At 64.8% G+C, this 18,156-nt stretch overlaps 2 protein-coding genes across 2 annotated transcripts in view; one reads left to right on the top strand and one right to left on the bottom strand.

Moving 5' to 3' along the window:
• The window catches only part of PIEZO1 (piezo type mechanosensitive ion channel component 1 (Er blood group)), a 23,445-nt gene extending 10,318 nt beyond the window's left edge, over window positions 1–13,127 (top strand). The window contains exons 11-51 of the mRNA XM_085589951.1: window positions 309–400; window positions 516–776; window positions 847–958; window positions 1,060–1,238; window positions 1,312–1,460; window positions 1,641–1,820; window positions 1,895–1,977; window positions 2,562–2,719; window positions 2,791–2,967; window positions 3,059–3,184; window positions 3,464–3,664; window positions 3,740–3,944; window positions 4,023–4,127; window positions 4,606–4,759; window positions 5,485–5,728; window positions 5,818–5,914; window positions 5,992–6,160; window positions 6,236–6,325; window positions 6,443–6,522; window positions 6,705–6,776; window positions 7,121–7,218; window positions 7,301–7,397; window positions 7,657–7,731; window positions 7,823–7,995; window positions 8,070–8,192; window positions 8,302–8,399; window positions 8,477–8,735; window positions 8,813–9,001; window positions 9,193–9,466; window positions 9,594–9,690; window positions 9,783–9,930; window positions 10,019–10,233; window positions 10,347–10,505; window positions 10,583–10,730; window positions 10,839–11,027; window positions 11,106–11,198; window positions 11,309–11,481; window positions 11,558–11,680; window positions 11,763–11,842; window positions 12,091–12,286; window positions 12,367–13,127. Coding sequence (XP_085446077.1) covers window positions 309–400; window positions 516–776; window positions 847–958; window positions 1,060–1,238; window positions 1,312–1,460; window positions 1,641–1,820; window positions 1,895–1,977; window positions 2,562–2,719; window positions 2,791–2,967; window positions 3,059–3,184; window positions 3,464–3,664; window positions 3,740–3,944; window positions 4,023–4,127; window positions 4,606–4,759; window positions 5,485–5,728; window positions 5,818–5,914; window positions 5,992–6,160; window positions 6,236–6,325; window positions 6,443–6,522; window positions 6,705–6,776; window positions 7,121–7,218; window positions 7,301–7,397; window positions 7,657–7,731; window positions 7,823–7,995; window positions 8,070–8,192; window positions 8,302–8,399; window positions 8,477–8,735; window positions 8,813–9,001; window positions 9,193–9,466; window positions 9,594–9,690; window positions 9,783–9,930; window positions 10,019–10,233; window positions 10,347–10,505; window positions 10,583–10,730; window positions 10,839–11,027; window positions 11,106–11,198; window positions 11,309–11,481; window positions 11,558–11,680; window positions 11,763–11,842; window positions 12,091–12,286; window positions 12,367–12,616 — 6,191 coding nt within the window. The 3' untranslated portion in view covers window positions 12,617–13,127. The remainder of the gene's footprint in view (window positions 1–308; window positions 401–515; window positions 777–846; window positions 959–1,059; window positions 1,239–1,311; window positions 1,461–1,640; window positions 1,821–1,894; window positions 1,978–2,561; window positions 2,720–2,790; window positions 2,968–3,058; window positions 3,185–3,463; window positions 3,665–3,739; window positions 3,945–4,022; window positions 4,128–4,605; window positions 4,760–5,484; window positions 5,729–5,817; window positions 5,915–5,991; window positions 6,161–6,235; window positions 6,326–6,442; window positions 6,523–6,704; window positions 6,777–7,120; window positions 7,219–7,300; window positions 7,398–7,656; window positions 7,732–7,822; window positions 7,996–8,069; window positions 8,193–8,301; window positions 8,400–8,476; window positions 8,736–8,812; window positions 9,002–9,192; window positions 9,467–9,593; window positions 9,691–9,782; window positions 9,931–10,018; window positions 10,234–10,346; window positions 10,506–10,582; window positions 10,731–10,838; window positions 11,028–11,105; window positions 11,199–11,308; window positions 11,482–11,557; window positions 11,681–11,762; window positions 11,843–12,090; window positions 12,287–12,366) is intronic.
• Window positions 13,056–18,156, bottom strand: CTU2 (cytosolic thiouridylase subunit 2). Its single transcript, XM_021526932.4, has 15 exons — window positions 17,788–18,156; window positions 17,373–17,447; window positions 16,200–16,278; window positions 16,067–16,126; window positions 15,900–15,960; window positions 15,113–15,222; window positions 14,756–15,030; window positions 14,538–14,673; window positions 14,308–14,439; window positions 14,119–14,210; window positions 13,951–14,042; window positions 13,819–13,870; window positions 13,623–13,689; window positions 13,488–13,546; window positions 13,056–13,411 (listed from the first exon to the last, which is right to left on the bottom strand). The coding sequence occupies exons 1-15, from the start codon at window positions 17,865–17,867 to the stop codon at window positions 13,378–13,380; spliced, it is 1,404 nt and encodes a 467-aa protein (XP_021382607.3). The 5' UTR covers window positions 17,868–18,156; the 3' UTR covers window positions 13,056–13,377.

The following is an 18,156-nucleotide window of genomic DNA, read 5'->3' as shown; positions in this document are numbered from 1 at the left end:
CTCCCCACATCCTGGGTCCCTGGGGTGCTCTGAGCTCCCTCTCCTCACACTCTGGGTCCCTGGGGTGCTCTGAGCTCCCTCTCCTCACACCCTGGGTCCCTGGGGTGCTCTGAACTTCCTCTCCCCCCATCCTCCCTGGGTCCTGGGGGTGGTCAGTGCTACCTCTCCCCACACCCTGCCTGGGTCCTGGGGGTGCTCTGAGCTCCCTCTCCCCACACCCTGCCTGGGTCCCTGGGGTGTCTCATGCTCCCTGTCCCCACACCCTGCCCGGGTCCCGGGGTGCTTCACGCTCCCTGTCCCCATGCCAGGCAGGAGGCATCCGGCGCTGTGGCTGCCCCTGCACGCCCTGGGCCACGTCCTCATGAAGCAGAGCTACGTGTCCGCCCTCATCGCCATGATGGTAAAGAGCTGGCAGGGGACACGTCCCCGGGGAGGGGACACGTCCCCGAGGAGGGGCCACAGCCATGGCGTGGAGCATGAGTGGTGACCCTCACCCTCACCCCTCCTGCCCGCAGGTGTGGAGCATCTTCTACCACAGCTGGCTGACCTTCGTGCTGCTGCTCTGGGCGTGCCTGATCTGGACGGTGCGGAGCCGCCGGCACTTCGCCATGCTGTGCTCGCCCTTCCTGGTGCTCTACGGCATCGCCCTGTGCAGCCTGCAGTACGTGTGGGCCATGGACGTGGTCCCCGAGCTGCCCACCCACATCAGCTTCCTGCGGCTGCAGCCGCTGGGGCTGGTGCACCACAGCTACCCCTGCATAGCTCTGGGGGCCAAGGTGAGTGTGGCGCCGGCCCGGCCCCGTGCTGCCGGCGCCCGCCCGTGGCCCTCACCGCCCGTGCCCGCAGCTCCTGTTCACCCTCACCTTCTGGATGCTGCTGCGGCGCTTCGTCACCGAGAAGGTGCTCGCGAGGAGGGCCCCGGCCACGCCGCTGCTGGAGGTGTCCACCACCGACACGGGTGAGGGCTCGCCCGCGCCGTGCCACGCTGAGCACCCCACGGCACAGAAGGAGAGCGGGGTGCCCCCGCCCGGCTCCTGCAGCCCCTCTGTGCCCCCGCAGACGCCAGCCAGACGCGGGACGTGCTGCGCAAGCTGGGGGAGGTGGTGAGGAACTTCTTCGCCAAGTTCTGGTTCTTCATCTGCGCCGCCAAGTTCATCGTGGTGACCTTTGCCGGCCGCCTCGTCGTCTACAAGATCGTCTACATGCTCCTCTTCCTCCTGTGCCTCATCCTGTTCCAGGTAGAGAGGCCGGGCAGCCCTGGGGCGCTGGGCCGTCCCCGGGGTGGCCCTGCTGATGTCCCTGTCCCCGCAGGTGTACTACAGCCTGTGGCGCAAGGTGCTCAAGGGTTTTTGGTGGCTGGTGGTGGCCTACACCATGCTGGTGCTCATCGCCACCTACACCTACCAGTTCGAGGACTTCCCCATGTACTGGAGGAACCTGACAGGCCTCACTGATGGCCAGTGAGTGTCCCCTGCTCACTGCGGGGTCCCTGCTGGCACCAGGGCGTGGCCAAGGGCTGGGTTGCACGTGGGGAAACCGAGGCACGGAGCAGGTTGGGGTTGATCCCTGGCACGGGGGCTCGGTGCCTGGTTGGGGTGGGATGGATGAGACCCCGGGCTGACCCTGCTGTCCCCATCCAGGCTGAGCGACATGGGCCTGGAGCAGTTCAGCGTCTCCAAGCTCTTCTCCAGCATCCTCCTGTTGGGTTTCTTCCTCCTGGCCTGCATCCTCCAGCTCCACTACTTCCACGAGCCCTTCATGCTCCTCACTGACCTGCAGCACGTCCGCCCCGTCTCTCCAGCCCCCTGCCACATCCCCAGGTAGGAGCCCAGGTGCTGGGTGACCCCCCTGCACCCCGAGCCCCCCGTCCCTGCTCTGAGCCCCCTTCCCACAGGTCGGAGGAGCTGCACGGGAGCCGCCTGCTGCGGGACGCGGCCGCGGCCGAGACCGCCCAGGACCCGGACACCGCCTCCCTGGGTACAGGGCAGGGATGGGGAGGGGGTGTCCTCCGAGCCAGGAGGGACCTGGGACGGCAGGGAGACTGATTTGGGTTGATATCCAAGTTTGGGAGGGCAGGGAAATGATTTGGGTTGTATCCGAGTGTGGGAGGCCATGGGGATGGATTTGGGTTGATATCTGAGTGTGGGAGGGTATGGGGATGGATTTGGGTTGTATCTGAGTGTGGGAGGGCAGGGAGATGGATTGGAGCATCCTCCAAGGCTGCAGCAGACTTTGGGGGTATGGACTGGGGTGTTTTCAAGCCTGGCAGGGTATGGGGATGGACTGGGGTGTCCTCTGAGCCAGGAAGGGGCTGGGAGGGCATGGGGGTGGTTGGGCTGTCCTGAAAGCCAGGCTGGGACCAGCGTAGTGCAGGGATTTCTTGGGGTCTCCTCCAAGTCTGGGAGGAGGCAGGGATGGATCGGGATGCCCTCTGAGCCAGGAAGAGGCTGGAGGTTGTTGGGGGTTGTGGGAACGGGCTGGGGAGGACATGGGGGAAGGGTTGGGGTGTCCTCAGAGCCAGCGAGGCCATGGGGGGGTCCACGAGGGTCCATGTCCCACAGTGTCCAACAAATGGGGGCTGGTGCTGGAGCGCCTGGTGGTGCTGGGCCGGACCTTCTCGGAGATGATGACGCGCGGGGAGGTCTTCATGAGGCGCCTGCTGGAGCTCCACGTCCTCAAGCTGGTGGCTCTCTACACTGTCTGGGTGGCCCTGGAGGAGGTACCCCTGGGGGTGCGGGGTTGGGGGGCTCAGCCGGGCCCCCCGAGGTGCTGATGTGGCCTCTGCCCCAGGTCTCGGTGATGAACTTCTTGCTGGTGCTGCTGTGGGCCTTGGCCATGCCCTACTGCCGCTTCCGCCCCATGGCCTCGTGCCTCTCCACCGTCTGGACCTGCATCATCATCGTCTGCAAGATGCTCTACCAGCTCGAGGTCGTGGACCCCCACCAGTACTTAAGCAACTGCACCCAGGTGTGCCCAGTGGGGCCGGTTCTTCGGGGGCTCCCTGGCTGGAGGGGGGTCCTGGGGTGCTGACCCACCCCCTGGTGCTCCCCTTTTGCAGCCCCTACCCAACAGCACCAACCTGACCCCAGAGGAGCTGGGCAACTCCACGCTGTACCGTGGCCCCGTGGACCCTGCCAACTGGTTCGGCATCCGGAAGGGCTTCCCCAACTGGGGATACGTCAAGGTGGGCACGGGGACGCCGTGGGGAGCGCCTGGAGGGGATTCTTGGCTTCACAGCGTGGTCCTGAGCAGCTCTTCTGAGAACCTGGAGAGATGCTGTTTGTGAGGACCACCATGGGGGAGGGATTCTTGGCTTCACAGTGTGGTCCTGAGCAGCTCTTCTGAGAGATGCTCTTCTGAGAGATCTCTTCTGAGAACCTGGAGAGATGCTGTTTGTGAAGACCACCACGGGGAGGGATTCTTGGCTTCACAGCGTGGTCCTGAGCATCCCCTGTTCCCCCAGAACCACCTGCAGGTGCTGCTGCTGCTGGTGCTTGAGGCCGTGGTGTACCGGCGCCAGCAGTACCACCGCAAGAAGCACCAGCTGGTGGCCCCCGTCACCGAGACCGTCTTCGAGGACGTCTCCCGCCAGCACCTCGACCTCGGCCTCGTCAGCTGCGCCAAATACTTCATCAACTACTTCTACTACAAGTTTGGCTTGGAGGTGGGAGCGTGGGCCTTGTGCAGGGCGGGGGTCCCGGTGCTCGCAGCGTGCCGGTGCTGAGCCCTGCGCCCCCAGATCTGCTTCCTGATGATGGTGAACGTGATCGGGCAGCGGATGAACTTCCTGGTGATCCTGCACGGCTGCTGGCTCGTGGTGATGCTGACGCGGCGGCGGCGCGCCGCCATCGCCCGCCTCTGGCCCAAGTACTGCCTCTTCCTCGTCGTCTTCTTCCTCCACCAGTACCTGCTGTGCCTGGGGATGCCGCCCGCCCTCTGCATGGGTAAGGGGCACGGGGGGCACCCCCTGGGAAGGGGCTGGAGGGGAGGCCTGGCACTGATGGTGCCCCCTCTCCCCCCAGACTACCCGTGGCGCTGGAGCCACACCATTCCCCTCAACTCGGCGCTCATCAAGTGGCTCTACCTGCCCGACTTCTTCCAGCCTCCCAAATCCACCAACCTCATCAGTGAGTAGCCCCCTGCCCATGTGGTGCCCTGGCTCCCCAAATCCAGCCCCTGGCACCTCTGTGCCCATGGGGTGCCCTGCTGCCCTACTCCAGCCCCCCAACCTCTGGGGCCTCCCCAGCCATCGTTTGGCTCCATCCAGGAGGGGGGAAGGATAGGCAGGAGGGGTGGAGGAGCTTTGAGAGCCCCACTCCTTTGGAGACAGAGCTTAAATCACACAAACCCCTTTGGAGAAGGAGTAATGGCAAACCCCACCCCTTTTTGGGGGACCTTAATTGTTTCGCCACCCCCTTTTTGGGGAAAGGAGGAGCGTGGAGAGATCCACGCTTAGTTAAAGAGGAGATGGGGCCGGGGAGAGCCACACCTGCCTGCAGAGAATTAACCAGCTCAGGATGGGGGTGCCCCGTGCCTGGGGGAAGGGTTTGGGGGGTGGCAGCGTTTTGGGGTGCCTGAGGCCCGGGCTGAGCCGTGTTTTCCCAGATGACTTCATGCTGCTGCTGTGCGCGGCCCAGCAGTGGCGCGTCTTCGAGGCCGAGCGCTCCGAGCCGTGGCTGCAGGCGGCCGGGGACAACTCGGACCGGCTGGACCGGGAGCCGGACCGCCACAACCCCACCCCAAACTTCATCTACTGCAGGTGGGCACCCCCGGCACAGCACCCCCCAACCAGGGCTGGGGCCACGGGAATGGGATCCCCTGCGGGCAGTGAATGGGGCGCTCCTCTGGGATGGTATCCCTGGATCCCTGGGGTATGGACGGGGTGAGACCCCTTGGGATGGCATCCCTGGGGTATGGACGGGGTGAGACCCCCTGGGATGGTATCCCTGGGGTATGGATGGGGTGAGACCCCTTGGGATGGCATCCCTGGGGAGTGGATGGGATGGGACCCAGCTGGGTGAGACTCTTTGGGATGTGGGCACAATGGAATCACACCCTTAGAATTCCAGCCTTGGGATGCCAAACTTTAGGGTATGGACAGGATGGGTTTCCCCTCTGGGATGGAACCATTCGGGGTAGGGATGAGATCCCACCTTCGGATGGCAAATCCTCTGGAATGGGATCCCTTGAGGTGTGGGTGGGATGGGACCTTCAGGCAGTGGGACCTGCCAGGCTGGGATCCCCCAGAATGGGACTGAACCCCTTTGGGCCAGGGTCCCTATGGACATGACCCCCCTGATGGCTGGAGCAGGGACACCCTGAGGCTCTTCTGGAAGGAGATAAGGTGGTCCAGGACACCCCTGGTGATGGTGCTGGACCCATAAACTGGGACAAAGCCCTTCGTCCCCCACGAGAGGGCTGGTGGGAGGACTGGGACCGTGCTGGGAAGGGACAAGGCCCTTGCTCTGACCACCCCATCCGCAGGTCCTACCTGGACATGGTGAAGGTGGTGGTGTTCCACTACTTCTTCTGGGTGGTCCTGGTGGTGGTTTTCATCACCGGCAGCAACCGCATCAGCCTCTTCGGCCTGGGCTACGTGCTGGCCTGCTTCTACCTGCTGCTCTCGGGCAGCGCCATGCTGCGCAAGCCGGCCCGCGCCCGCCTCGCGCTCTGGGACTGCCTCATCCTCTACAACATCACCGTCATCATCTCCAAAAACATGCTGTCGGTGCGTTGTGACCCGTGTGCCTCTCCTCGGGTCCCCCTGCGCGTCCCCGGGCGCGGTGACAGAGCCCTGCGTGCCCTCTCTGCCCGCAGCTCCTGTCCTGCGTCTTCGTGCAGCAAATGCAGAGCAGGTTCTGCTGGGTGATCCAGCTCTTCAGCCTCGTCTGCACCGTCAAGGGCTACTACAACCGTGAGTTGCTGCTCCGGGGGGCTCGGGGGCTGCAGGTTTGGGCTGCTGCCTGACCTGCCTGCACCTCTGCCTGCCAGCCAAGGCGATGCACAAGGACCACGACTGCACGCTGCCCGTGGAGGAGGCCGGCATCATGTGGGACAGCATCTGCTTCTTCTTCCTCCTGCTCCAGCGCCGCATCTTCCTCAGCTCCTACTACCTGCACGTCATGTGGAACCTCCGAGCCTCTGCCCTGCAGGCTTCCAGGTGGGATTGAGGTCCTGGAGGGTCGCCATGCGTGCTGGAGGCCCCCCCCGACCCTCCACTGTCCCTGTCCCCCAGGGGTGTGGCGCTGTTCAAGGCCAGCATCATGAAGAGCCTGCGCTCGCACCAGCTAGCCGAGAAGAAGTCGCTGGACCAGCTGAAGCGGCAGTGAGTGGGTTTTGGGGGGCACTGGGACCCCTCTCCCTGCACCTTGGGACAGCCCCGCGTATGGGGTGCCCCTGTGGGCGCGGGGGAAGCGGGCTCTGCAGCATCCTCCGCCCCCAGGATGGAGCGGATCCGAGCCAAGCAGCAGAAGTACCACCAGGAGCAGGCCAGCAGCCCGGAGCAGGAAGGGGCCACAGCAGGTGAGAGCTGGGGGGTCCCTCCCGTGTCCCCAACCCCTCTCCGGACACGCGGCTGGCACCGTGAGCCTTGCCCAGCGCCCATCCTGCTGGAGCCCCGCGCAGCGCTGTGGTGACCCGGGTGCCCCCCGGGCGGGGCGGGTGCCCCGAGCGGGGCCCCGCTCAGCCCCGTTGCCGTCCCGCAGCGCCCGGTGGTCCGGCAGACCCGTCCCGGCAGAGGCAGCGCTGGTGGCGGCCGTGGTTAGACCACGCCACAGGTACAGCCCCGGCCCGGCGCCGCGACGGGCTCAGCCCCTCGCAGAGGGCACCGCTAACACCGCTGGCACTGCACGTCCCCAGGCACTAACCACGGCTTCTCTGGTCCCCAGCGCTAACGGGGTGTTGGACTGGGGGTGCCAGGCTGGGGTTGGGGTCACCGGCGTCGCTCACGTCCGGAGGGACGCCGCTGCGGGGACGTGGTGGTCGAGTCGTTGGTTTTGGTGTCCCCATGGGTGTCTTCGGTGCCAGGCAGCGCCCTGGCAGATGGCAGCGGGGACAGCCTGGGGTGTGACACCCCTGCCACGGCCCTGGCTGTGCCGTGACCCCCTGTGCCCCCCGGCAGTGCTGCATTCCGGGGAATACTTCCTCTTCGAGTCGGACAGCGAGGAGGAGGAGGAGGTGCAGGAGGAGCTGCGGCCGGGGAGGCTGAGCGCCTTCCAGGTGAGCAGGGCTGGGGGGCTGCAGAGCAGCCGGAGGGCTGGCAGTGTCCCCAGGGTGCTGATGGCCCCTGTCCCCCTCCCAGCTCGCCTACCAGGCCTGGGTGACCAACACCAGGACGGTGCTGCGGCAGCAGGAGGAGCCCGAGCAGCCAGGGCCACCCAGCACCGACGGCGCTGCAGGTGGGTGTGACACCCCAAAATAGGGCTGAGGAGCAGGAGGGGACACAGCCCTGCCTGGTGCCCACTGTGTGCCCTGGCAGGGCGCTCCAGGTGTGGGGGGAGACTCTCTGGTGGCTACAGTGGGGTTTGGCACAAGCTGTGCAGCTCCTTTGGTGCCCACCCTGGTTTGTAAGGTGGATGTGGGCGGACAGGGGATGGGGTGGTGCATGGCAGAGCCCCAGAAATGATGTTCATCCTTCCCTGGGGTCTGACCTTTGAGGGGATGACGCAAGGAGAGAGGTGGAGGCTGCCGAGGGGGCTGAAGGCCGGGAGGAAGAGAACGTGGAAAGTTCTGGTAGGTGGGCAGCAGGGCTGCAGCGCAGGGGGGTGCTGGGGAGGTCTGAGAGGGCACGAGTGACCCTCCACCCCTCTTCTTGCCCTGGCAGAGCGCAGCAACGTCTTGCAGCGGGCACTGAACACGCTGAGGTTCCTGTGGCTGCTGTGCCAGGCCCTGGTGGACGGGCTGACCAAGTGGCTGGACACCCAAAACCGGGAGCACACGGACATGTCCCACGTCCTGTGCCTCGAGAGATTCGTCATGGCACAGCGCCTGGCCAAGGTGGGCCCAGGGGAGGACACCGGCCCGCGGGGGGGTGGCAGCCCACGGTGGCACTGACGTTCTGCCTGCCCCAGGAAGAGGAGATAAACGAGGAGTTCCCGGATGAGCTCTACGAGCTTCCCCCAGAGGAGTTCCTGCAGGAGCCGAGCCCGCCCGGCTCCTTGGCTGCGGATTCCCAAAGCGGCACTTCCAGGCAGGTGCATAGAGACCCCCCTGGCAGTGCCACAGGTGGGGCTGGGGGCTCACCCCCGCCCCTGTGGCATCCCCCGCGGGTGCTGAAGAGCTGCCCCTTCTTCCAGCAGCCAGGAGCAGGCGACGAGCCTGGAGGACGTGGCTGATGCCCAGCAGTTCCTGGCCGTTCCCCAGCAGCGCCGGCGGACTGCCAGTGAGCTCCTCAGGAGCAGGTGGGCAAGGGGACACGGGGACAGCAGGATGGGGACAGGGGGTGGCAGGGGGCTCACCCCAGCCCTGTATCCTGCAGGAGGTTGTATGTCTCCGAGCTGGAGGAGTCGGAGCAGTTCTACCAATCCCACAACCGGTTCCTGAAGCTGCTGCTGGCCGGGTACCGCTGCGTCACCGGCCACTCCGACCTGCTCTGTTACTTCACCATCATCCTCAACAACATGGTCACCGGCTCCGTCATCTCCCTCTTCCTGCCCATCCTCATCTTCCTCTGGGCCATGCTTTCCATCCCCCGGCCCACCAAGCGCTTCTGGATGACCGCCATCCTCTTCACCGAGGTGGGCAGGGGGTGGCCAGCGAAGGGACGATGCCACCTGGCCCCCGCTGCCACCCACTGACCCCAGCGTTCCCGCAGATGACGGTGGTGGTGAAATACCTCTTCCAGTTTGGCTTCTTCCCCTGGAATGGCTACATCACCCTGCTGCGCTACGAGGGCAAGCCCTTCTTCCCACCACGCATCCTGGGCTTGGAGAAGTCCATCCACTACATCAAGTATGACCTCCTGCAGCTCCTGGCCCTCTTCTTCCATCGCTCCCTGCTGCTGGTGAGCCCTGGGCCGTGGGTGGGCATTTGGGGGGAGCTGGAGCTGCTCCTGGGGGCTCCGGGCAGAACCCAGGGGGTGCCGGGAGCTCGGCCGTGGTTTCCCACCAGTGCTGGTGGGAGTGGATGCTGCAGGATGGGGAGTGAGGTGTGTGGGGTTCGGGTCAGCAGGACCCCTGATGTGTCCCTCCACAGTCCTATGGGCTGTGGGACCAGGAGAAGACGACGGATGAGAAGCAGGAGAGCAAGGAAGGGGAGGAGAAGCCGGAGGAAGCCGTGTCCTCACCATCAGCAGTGGCTGAGGAAGGGCTGGAGGCTCCAGCCCAGCCAGGAGCACTGGGAGCAGCCACGGGGCTGGAGCTGGAGCCAGAGGGCGAGTCCGTGGAGCAGGAGGAGGGGACCGAAGCCACACAGCTCCGCTTCAGGAGGAAGCAGGGGAGGAAGATGCTGGAGATGGTTCCAGCGGAAGGTGAGCACCAGTTCCCAGCCCTCATGCCCTGCTGAGGAGCAAAGCTGGCAGCCCCAGGGTGCTGGGGTCGGGCAGGATGTGGCCCTGCAGGACTCTGGCTGTCACCCACGCTGTGCCTCACTTCAAGGGGGTGAGGAAGAGGAGGAGGAAGTGTCAGAAGAGAGCCACGCTCAAAGGAAGCTGAAGGCGTTTGGCTTGCGGGTCAAGGGCTTCATCCTCACCAAGTGAGTGGTGGCGGTGCTGCTGGGGGTGGGGGCTGTGGGGCGCGGTGCCAGTCACTGTCCCCCGTGTCCCCCCGTGTCCCCTGTCCCTGCAGGGCACAGTACATGTACCAGCCCGTGTGCAAGTTCTTCCGGGACATCCTGGACACGCAGAGCCGTGCAGCCACCGACGTCTACGCCTACATGTTCCTGGCTGATGTGGTCGACTTCATCATCATCGTCTTCGGCTTCTGGGCCTTTGGGGTGAGCAGGGTGTCCCGCCGGGCCCTGACTGTCCTGCTTCCACCACGGGGTGAGGCTGGGCCACATCCTGACCTCTCCTGCACCCCAGAAACACACGGCGGCCGCCGACATCACCTCCTCGCTGTCGGAAAACCAAGTGCCGGAGGCTTTCCTTTTCATGATGCTCTTCCAGTTCAGCACCATGGTCATCGACCGCGCGCTCTACCTCCGCAAAACGGTGCTGGGCAAGCTCATCTTCCAGGTCACCCTGGTCTTCGGCATCCACGTCTGGATGTTCTTCATCCTGCCCTACGTCACTGAAAGGTACGTCCCACAGAGTCCACGGCACAGCGCGGCCCTCGCGTGGCACCTTGGCATCCCCGGGCCCCCGTGGTGGCCCCGGCTGGTGGCTGAAGGGTGGCACGTCCCTCCCACAGGTTGTTCCGCCACAACACGGTGGCCCAGCTGTGGTACTTTGTGAAGTGCATCTACTTCGGGCTGTCGGCCTACCAGATCCGCTGTGGCTACCCCACCCGCATCCTGGGCAACTTCCTCACCAAGAAATACAACCACCTCAACCTCTTCCTCTTCCAGGGGTACGGCACGGGGCCCACAGGGAGCTCCGGGCACCCCGAGGGTGCCGTACCACCGCCCTCTCCCCGTGTGCCCCCAGGTTCCGCCTCGTGCCCTTCCTGGTGGAGCTGCGGGCCGTCATGGACTGGGTGTGGACAGACACCACGCTGTCCCTCTCCAACTGGATGTGCGTGGAGGACATCTACGCCAACATCTTCATCATCAAGTGCAGCCGGGAGACTGAGAAGGTACATCCCCTGTGCCAGGAAGGGGTCCCTCACTAAATCCCTCTTGGGGGTTTGTTGGGGTCCCTCTGAGCCCACCCTACACTGTGTGCTGTCTCCCCCCCGCCCCAGAAATACCCCCAGCCCAAGGGGCAGAAGAAGAAGAAGGTGGTGAAGTACGGCATGGGCGGCCTCATCATCCTCTTCCTCGTGGGCATCATCTGGTTCCCGCTGCTCTTCATGTCCCTGGTGCGCTCCGTGGTGGGCATCATCAACCACCCCATCGATGTCACCGTCAACCTCAAGCTAGGGGGGTACGAGGTGAGGATGTGGGGTGGCTGTTGGGGTGCCCAGATGGGACACCAGGGTGCCCTGGCTGATGTCCCCCTGTCCCCACAGCCTCTGTTCAGCACGAGCTCCCAGCAGCAATACATCCAGCCCTTCACCTCCGAGGAATACGATGAGCTCACCAAAGAGTTTGAGAGCGAGCCGGTAAATCCCCACCCCGCCACCCCAAAACAATCCCTGCTGGCTGCCCAGGGAGGGGTCTGGCAGAGCCCCCAGGGCAGGGCTGAGCTGTGTTCCCCCACCCCCGGTGGCAGCTGGCCATGCAGTTCATCAGCCTCTACGGCATGGAGGACATCGTGACCGCCCGCGTCGAGGGCAGCTCGGGCTCGCTGTGGAGCATCAGCCCGCCCAGCCGCGAGCAGATGCGGCTGGAGCTGCAGAACGGCTCCTCCGACATCACCCTGCACCTCACCTGGATCTTCCAGAGGTACCTCGGGCACGGCCAGGGAGGAGCCAGCCCTGCCTGCGCCCCCCTGCCCACACCCAGCCTCTCGTGCCCGCAGGGACCTGAACAAGGGGGGCACGGTGGAGAACGCCTACGGCAAACACGACACAGACCTGCAGCCCGGCGCGCCCCAGCGCCTGGAGCTGGCCCAGCTGCTGGATGGCACCAGGGATAAGCCCGTGTGAGTGTCCCCTGAGGGGGTGGCTGGACCCCTGTGCTCAGTGGGATGGTGTAACCCCCCCCATCACTCCACTTTCTTACAGGGTATTGCCAAACCTCTTCCCCAAATACATCCGGGCGCCCACGGGCAGCGAAGCCGAACCTATCAAGCAGCTGCTGCCAGGTAGGTCCCAACGTGTCCCCCCCCGAGAAAACCAGCACTGGTGCCACCTCTCTGAAGACAGGGAGGACGTGAGTCCCAGTGTGTCTCTCCCTAAAACATCAGTGCTGGGAGCACAGCAGTAGCCCTGATGGTGCCAGCCCCTGCGGGCAGCGAGGACACAAGTCCCACTGTGTCACTCCCCCCAAAAAATTCATCCTTAAGGGCACAGCAGCCACTGTGCTGTGCCCTGACGGTGTCACCCTCTCCAGATGACTTGGACAGCTACCTGGACGTGGAGGTGCAGCTGAAACGGGAGCGCAGGGGCTCCGGCCGCGGGGAGCACTTTGTGGAGTGGTGGGTGCTGAGGCAGAAGGACGCGCCACCCCAAGAAGGCAACATCCTCCCCATGATCATCTTCAACGACAAAGTCAGCCCGCCCAGCCTGGGCTTCCTGGCTGGCTACGGGTACGTGGAGGGTGCCAGGGCGTGGTGGGGATCCGCAGGGAACTGCTGGTGGGATCCAGGATGTGCCCCACTCTTTGCAGGATCATGGGGCTCTACGTGTCCATCGTGCTGGTGATCGGCAAGTTCGTGCGGGGCTTCTTCAGCGAGATCTCCCACTCCATCATGTTCGAGGAGCTGCCCTATGTGGATCGCATCCTGAAGCTGTGCCACGACATCTTCCTGGTGCGGGAGACGGGCGAGCTGGAGCTGGAGGAGGAGCTCTACGCCAAGCTCATCTTCCTCTACCGCTCGCCCGAGACCATGATCAAGTGGACACGGGAGAAGAATTAAGGGGAAGGGGCTCCAGCCTCCCCCTGACAGGGACATCACCGCCAATGCCTTAAGCAGCCCCCCGAGCTGGGGCCGCATCCCGGCCCGGCAGGCAGTGGGATGTGGGGTTCTGGGCACTCCCGTGGAGGGAGGATGTTCTTCTGGAGGTTTTTCTTACATTGCTTTGAAGCTGTCCGACCTGCACGGACCACATTGTGCCTTCCCGGGGAGCAGGGACTGGAGGTGGCCCCCCCCACCCACTGGGCACTGCTGGCTGCCAGGTGGGGATTGGGGGATCAAGAGCCAGCCCGTGCCCCCTCCCTGCCCCAGCCCCGCTCCAGAACCAGGTTGAATTCAAGCAATATCCCCCCACAGCTCCAGGATGGGGGTCCTGGGTTGTGGCCCCCCCATGTTTGAGAGGGGGTCTGGCAGCCCCAGTTGGACTTTAGACACTTGTGACTTTGGGTTTGATTTTTTTAAAGAATTCAAATGTTTTATTTATACAGATACCGAATAAAACAAACTTGAGGCCTCCCTGGCTGACAGGCAGCTGGGGCAGGGGAGGTGGGGGGAACCAGGGACCTGCACCCCAGCCCCCAGTAAATGGGGATGGGGACTCTCCCTGCCCCTGGCTGGCACAGAAATGGGGTATAAAAGCAGCTGCCTGGGCCTCAGGAGTCCTCACCAACCTCTGGGCTATCCCTGAGGAGCGGCACCTGCCCCTGCTGTGCCACAGTGTGGGATGGGGGTGTCTCCCCAGCTGTCCCCAACCCCTTCAGCTCTCACTGGACTCCTGGTCTCTGCTCCATCTGAGCTCTGCAAGGGACAGACACTGGATGGACACGGCCTCGGGGGGCTGAGCAGGCGGGGAGGGGCCCCCCAGCCCCGCTACCTGCGGATCCTGCGCTGGCCCTCGGCGCGCACGTAGGGTGGCAGTGTGGCAAGGGGACCCTGCACGAGAGGGGTCGTGAGCCTGGGGACCCCCAGCAGCCCCGAGAGCCACCCCCCTGCACCCCAAAAAGCTCACCAGCTCCTTGAAGGTGAGGCGGCAGCTGTAGCACAGCAGGGGGATGTAGGCAGCTTTGCTCTCAACCCTGGGGGACGAGGACAGGGACAGGGATGAGGACAGGGACAGGGATGAGGACAGGGACACTCAGTGGTGCCACCACAGTGGCCTGGGAGCAGCTGTGGAATTCTGGAATGCCCTCAGTCCGCATGCTCACCCTGCTGCTGGCTCCTCGAATATCAGCGTGGGCTCCAGAGCCAGCTCCTCCTCTGTAAGAGCCAGGGGGTCACTGAGGGGTGCACGGCTGCTCCCCAACTCCCCCGAGCCCCCCAGTGCCCTCCCCACTCACCCCCATAGGTGTCCAGGCCACAGAGGCAGAGGAGGCAGCGGTGGAACTCGCTGTGGGCCTTGGCCGGCTCCGGGCTCAGCTTCTCCCCTGTCCTGCAGCCAAAATGGGGGTTGTGGGTGCACCCCAATCCCCCCACACCCCCAGTACCCCCACACGGACCCCCCATACCGGTACACGGTGCTGATGGTGGAGGGGAACTCCTCCTGCAGCCCCAGCAGGAAGCGCTCGACCAGCTGGTGGATGCTGAGCTTCTCGCGGCGCTGTGGGAGCCAACAGGGAGGGCAGGGCAGTGCTGGGGGTCCCGTCCCTGCCGTGGGGACACCCAGCGTGGGCTCCCCACCACGGGGAACCCCCTACCTTGGTGAAGAGGGGTGGCACGATGACGGTGGGGACGCTGAAGTAGAAGTTGTAGAAGGCAATCTCCTTAGCCGTGTAGTCCCGCATGGGTCTCACCACCATCACGTCACCGTGGCGCCGGTCCGTGAAGCCCTGTGGGTGCAGGACTGCCAGGGGACTGTGCCACCAGCAAGCCGTGCCCCCGTGGCATCGTGTCACCCCTCGGGTGCGGGTGCCCGTCCCCAGCTCACCGTGTCCACGGCGAGGAAAGCACCGCGCCCCAGGGAGAGGTTGGTGAGGAGCTTGACGGCCACGCGCGTGAGGCTCTCGCCCATCATCACCTTGGCGTAGCCCCTGTCCCGGGCCGTCTGCACGATCAGGTGGGTCCTGGGGGACGAGGTGACAGCGGATCAGAGCCACCCTGCCCAGCTGGCATTGGTGCTGGCCCTCAGCGGGGTCAGCCCCTCACCGCAGCATCTCCAGCAGCTCCTCCCGCGCCGTGGCCGTGGCCGCGGCCTCGAAGGCGCGGAGCAGCTCCTGCGTCTGGGCAGCGGCCGGCAGGCGGGGGGCGGCCGGGGGTCCTGCTGGCCTGGCCGGGGTGCTGGGAGCGGGCTGAGAGGTGCCACTGTCCCCGTCCTGCCGCTGCTGCTGGATGAAGCTGTCCACAGCCTCCTTGTAGGAAGGGCCAGACGTGCCGGCGCGCTCCGGCCCCGGCTGTAAGATGGATGGGGGCAGCTCCAGCGCCTGTGGGGCAGAGAGGGATATGGGGGAAGTTGTCCCAGTGTGTCCCCTCACCTCAGCACCTGTCCCTGTGTCACCCCAATACCTCCTCCAGGTGGATCAGGTGGTAGGGGAAGCCGGTGGCCTGCAGCAGGGTCTCCATCTGGGCCAGGGTCTGCTCCCGCTGCTCCGGGCTCTGCCTGCGCACAGCTCCCTCTGGAAGGCAGGGGGGCAGTGCCAGGGCTGCTGCCACATTCCCAGCCCCGCTCCCGGGGTCAGGGGGGCAGTGCCAGGGCTGCTGCCACATTCCCAGTCCCACTCCCGGGGCCAGGGGGGCAGTGCCAGGGCTGCTGCCACATTCCCAGTCCCATTCCTGGGGCTAGGGGGGCAGTGCCAGGGCTGCTGCCACATTCCCAGCCCTGCTCCTGGGGCCAAGCGGGCATCACCCCGGCCCTGGCACAGTGCAGGGGACACTGCTGGGGTAGGGAGTGGGGCTGGGAATGTGCAAGGAATGGGCAGCAAGGCTGGGAATGGGGTACAGAATGGACAGTGGGGCTGTAAATGGGGCAGGAAACAGGCAACAAGGCTGGAATGGGAAGTAGGGAAGGAAGTAGGGAAGGATGTAGGGAATGAGGTAGGGAACAGGCAGCAGTACAGGGAATGGGATGGGAATGGGCAGTTGGACAGGAACAGGGAATGGGGCTGGAATGGGCAGCTGGACAGGAGCAGGGAATGTGCAGCTGGACAGGAGCAGGGAATGGCGTTGGAATGGTCAGGTGGACAGGAGCAAGGAAGGTGCAGCTGGACAGGAGCAGGGAATGGGCAAGGAATGCACAGCTGGACAGGAGCAGGGAATGCACAGCTGGACAGCAGCAGCAGCGGGGCTCCCTCACCCTCAACGTAGACGAGGCTGGGGACGAAGCGGAGCCTCTTGGCCGCCTCCCGGCTGAGCCCCTGCAGAGGAGCGGGGCGAGGTGTGGGGTGAGGAGTGGGGTGAGCTGTGGGGCGAGGGGGGAACGAGCCATGTGCCCCCCGAGCCCCTCCACGTCCCCACGCTCACCTCCTGCACCTGCCGGACCATGGCACTGGAGGCCGGGCCCCCCGACACGGCCAGCAGCACCTGCAGGGACAGCGGGGACGGTCACCGGCCCTGGGGCCACCCCTGGTTCCCTGGCCGGGTCCCCTGCCCGTACCTTCTCTCCCGGGAAGATGACGCGGTTCTTGCCCAGCATGGCACGGAACTTGTGCACGAAGTACTCGCGGAAGCAGCCGCTGGGGGACACGGTGACTCCTGAGCCACACCCTGTGCTGACACCCCCTGACCCCACGTCCCCACGCCCCAAAGTCCCCTTATGTCCCCCAGACCAACGTCCCCGAAAACGGCGACATCCCAGAGATTCCATGAGCCACGTCCCCAAACGTTACTGTCCCCCTTCCTCTGTGTCCTCAACACTCACTGTCCCCAAGCCTTGATGTTAGCCTGATGTCCCCAACACCCAATGTCCCCAAACCTTAAAATCCCAGAGATCCCCAACAACCCAATGCTCCAGACACAACATCCCTAAGAACAAATGTCCCCAATCCCTGATGTCCCCAAGACCCAAAGTTTCCCAGTCTCCATCCTCTGGAGACTCCAAGACCCCAGTATCTGATGTCCCCAATTTCTCATGTCCCAAAGCCCCAATGTCCCCAGTTTTTGATGTCCCCAGTTTTTGATGTCTCTAGTTTCTGATATCCCCAGTTTTTCATGTCCCAAAGCCCCAGTGTCCCCAGTTTCTGATGTCCCAAAGCCCCAATGTCCCCAGTTTTTGTGTCCCCAATTTCTGATATCCCCAATTTTTAATGTCCCCAGCCCCGCTGTCCCCAGTTTCTGATGTCCCAAAGCCCCAATGTCCCCAGTTTTTGATGTCCCCAGTTTTTGATGTCCCCAATTTCTGATATCCCCAATTTCTGATGTCCCCAGCCCCGCTGTCCCCAGTTTCTGATGTCCCCAGTTTTTGATGTCTCCAATTTCTGATATCCCCAATTTCTGATGTCCCCAGCCCCGCTGTCCCCAGTTTCTGATGTCTCCAATTTCTGATATCCCCAATTTCTAATGTCCCCAGCCCCGCTGTCCCCAGTTTCTGATGTCCCAAAGCCCCAAGGTCCCCAGTTTTTGTGTCCCCAATTTCTGATGTCCCCAATTTCTGACATCCCCAATTTCTGACACCCCCAATTTCTAATGTCCCCAGCCCCGCTGTCCCCAGTTTCTGATGTCCCAAAGCCCCAAGGTCCCCAGTTTTTGTGTCCCCAATCTCTGATGTCCCCAATTTCTGACATCCCCAGTTTCTGATGTCCCCAGCCCCGCCGTCCCCGCGGTCCCTCACCGGCAGAAGGGGTCCCCGACGCGGATGACGAGCGCGGCCGTGCCCTGCCCGCACTTCATGCACGTTCGGGGCTGGCTGCGGGGACACGGCCGGTCACCGGGGACACCGGGACCCGCTAAAGCGGGCGGCCCCGGTCCCCGGGCAGCACCATGGCTACCCAGGATGCTACCGGGGGATACCGGGAGATAGCAGGGGGTCGGAGATGGCACTGGGGACTATTGCAGGGATACCGGGGATAACACCAGAGACAACCCCGGGGGATTCCGGTGAGACACCGGGGACAGGACCGGGGGGACACCGGGGGGTGCCGGCGGGCGCACCGGGGATGCACCGGCGGCAGCACGGCGTGGGGGATGCCCGGGGGGTACCGGGAGCGGCCCCGGGGGTCCATGCCGAGGCCGGACCGGGCTCACACCTGTCTGCCGGGGCGCGGCGGCGGCGTGGCGGATCCGAGTCCGCCCCGCAGCCACCGCCGCCACCCGCCGCGTCGCACATGGCGGCGACACTTGGTCCCGGTGGGTCCCGCTGGGTCCCGCTGGGTCCCGGTGGGTCCTGGTTGATCCCGGTGGGTCCCGTTGGGTCCCGGTGGGTCCCGGTGGATCCCGGTGGGTCCTGGCTGGTGCCGGTGGGTTCCGATGGGTCCCGTTGGGTCCCGGTTGGTGCCGGTGGGTCCTGGTTGATGTCGGTGGGTCCCGGTGGGTTCCGGTGGGTCCTGGTTGGTCCCGGTGACTCTCGGGGGGTCTCGCTTGGCTCGGCCCCGCTCGTCCCTCACTCGGCTCCACTC

Source organism: Lonchura striata, chromosome 11, assembly GCF_050655825.1.
Source record: "Lonchura striata isolate lonStrDom1 chromosome 11, ASM5065582v1, whole genome shotgun sequence".
Lineage (NCBI taxonomy): Eukaryota > Metazoa > Chordata > Aves > Passeriformes > Estrildidae > Lonchura > Lonchura striata.
The sequence above is the reverse complement of the archived record's forward strand: the minus strand, read 5'-3'. Positions and strand labels throughout refer to the sequence as shown.

Coding starts and splice junctions, on each gene's coding strand:
- CTU2 (XM_021526932.4), bottom strand. CDS start 17,867: ATGTGCGACGCGGCGGGTGGCGGCGGTGGCTGCGGGGCGGACTCGGAT. Junction 15,223..15,899: donor CAGCCTCGTCTACGTTGAGG/GTGAGGGAGCCC, acceptor CCTGCCTTCCAG/AGGGAGCTGTGCGCAGGCAG. Junction 13,412..13,487: donor GGCCAGCGCAGGATCCGCAG/GTAGCGGGGCTG, acceptor TGTCCCTTGCAG/AGCTCAGATGGAGCAGAGAC.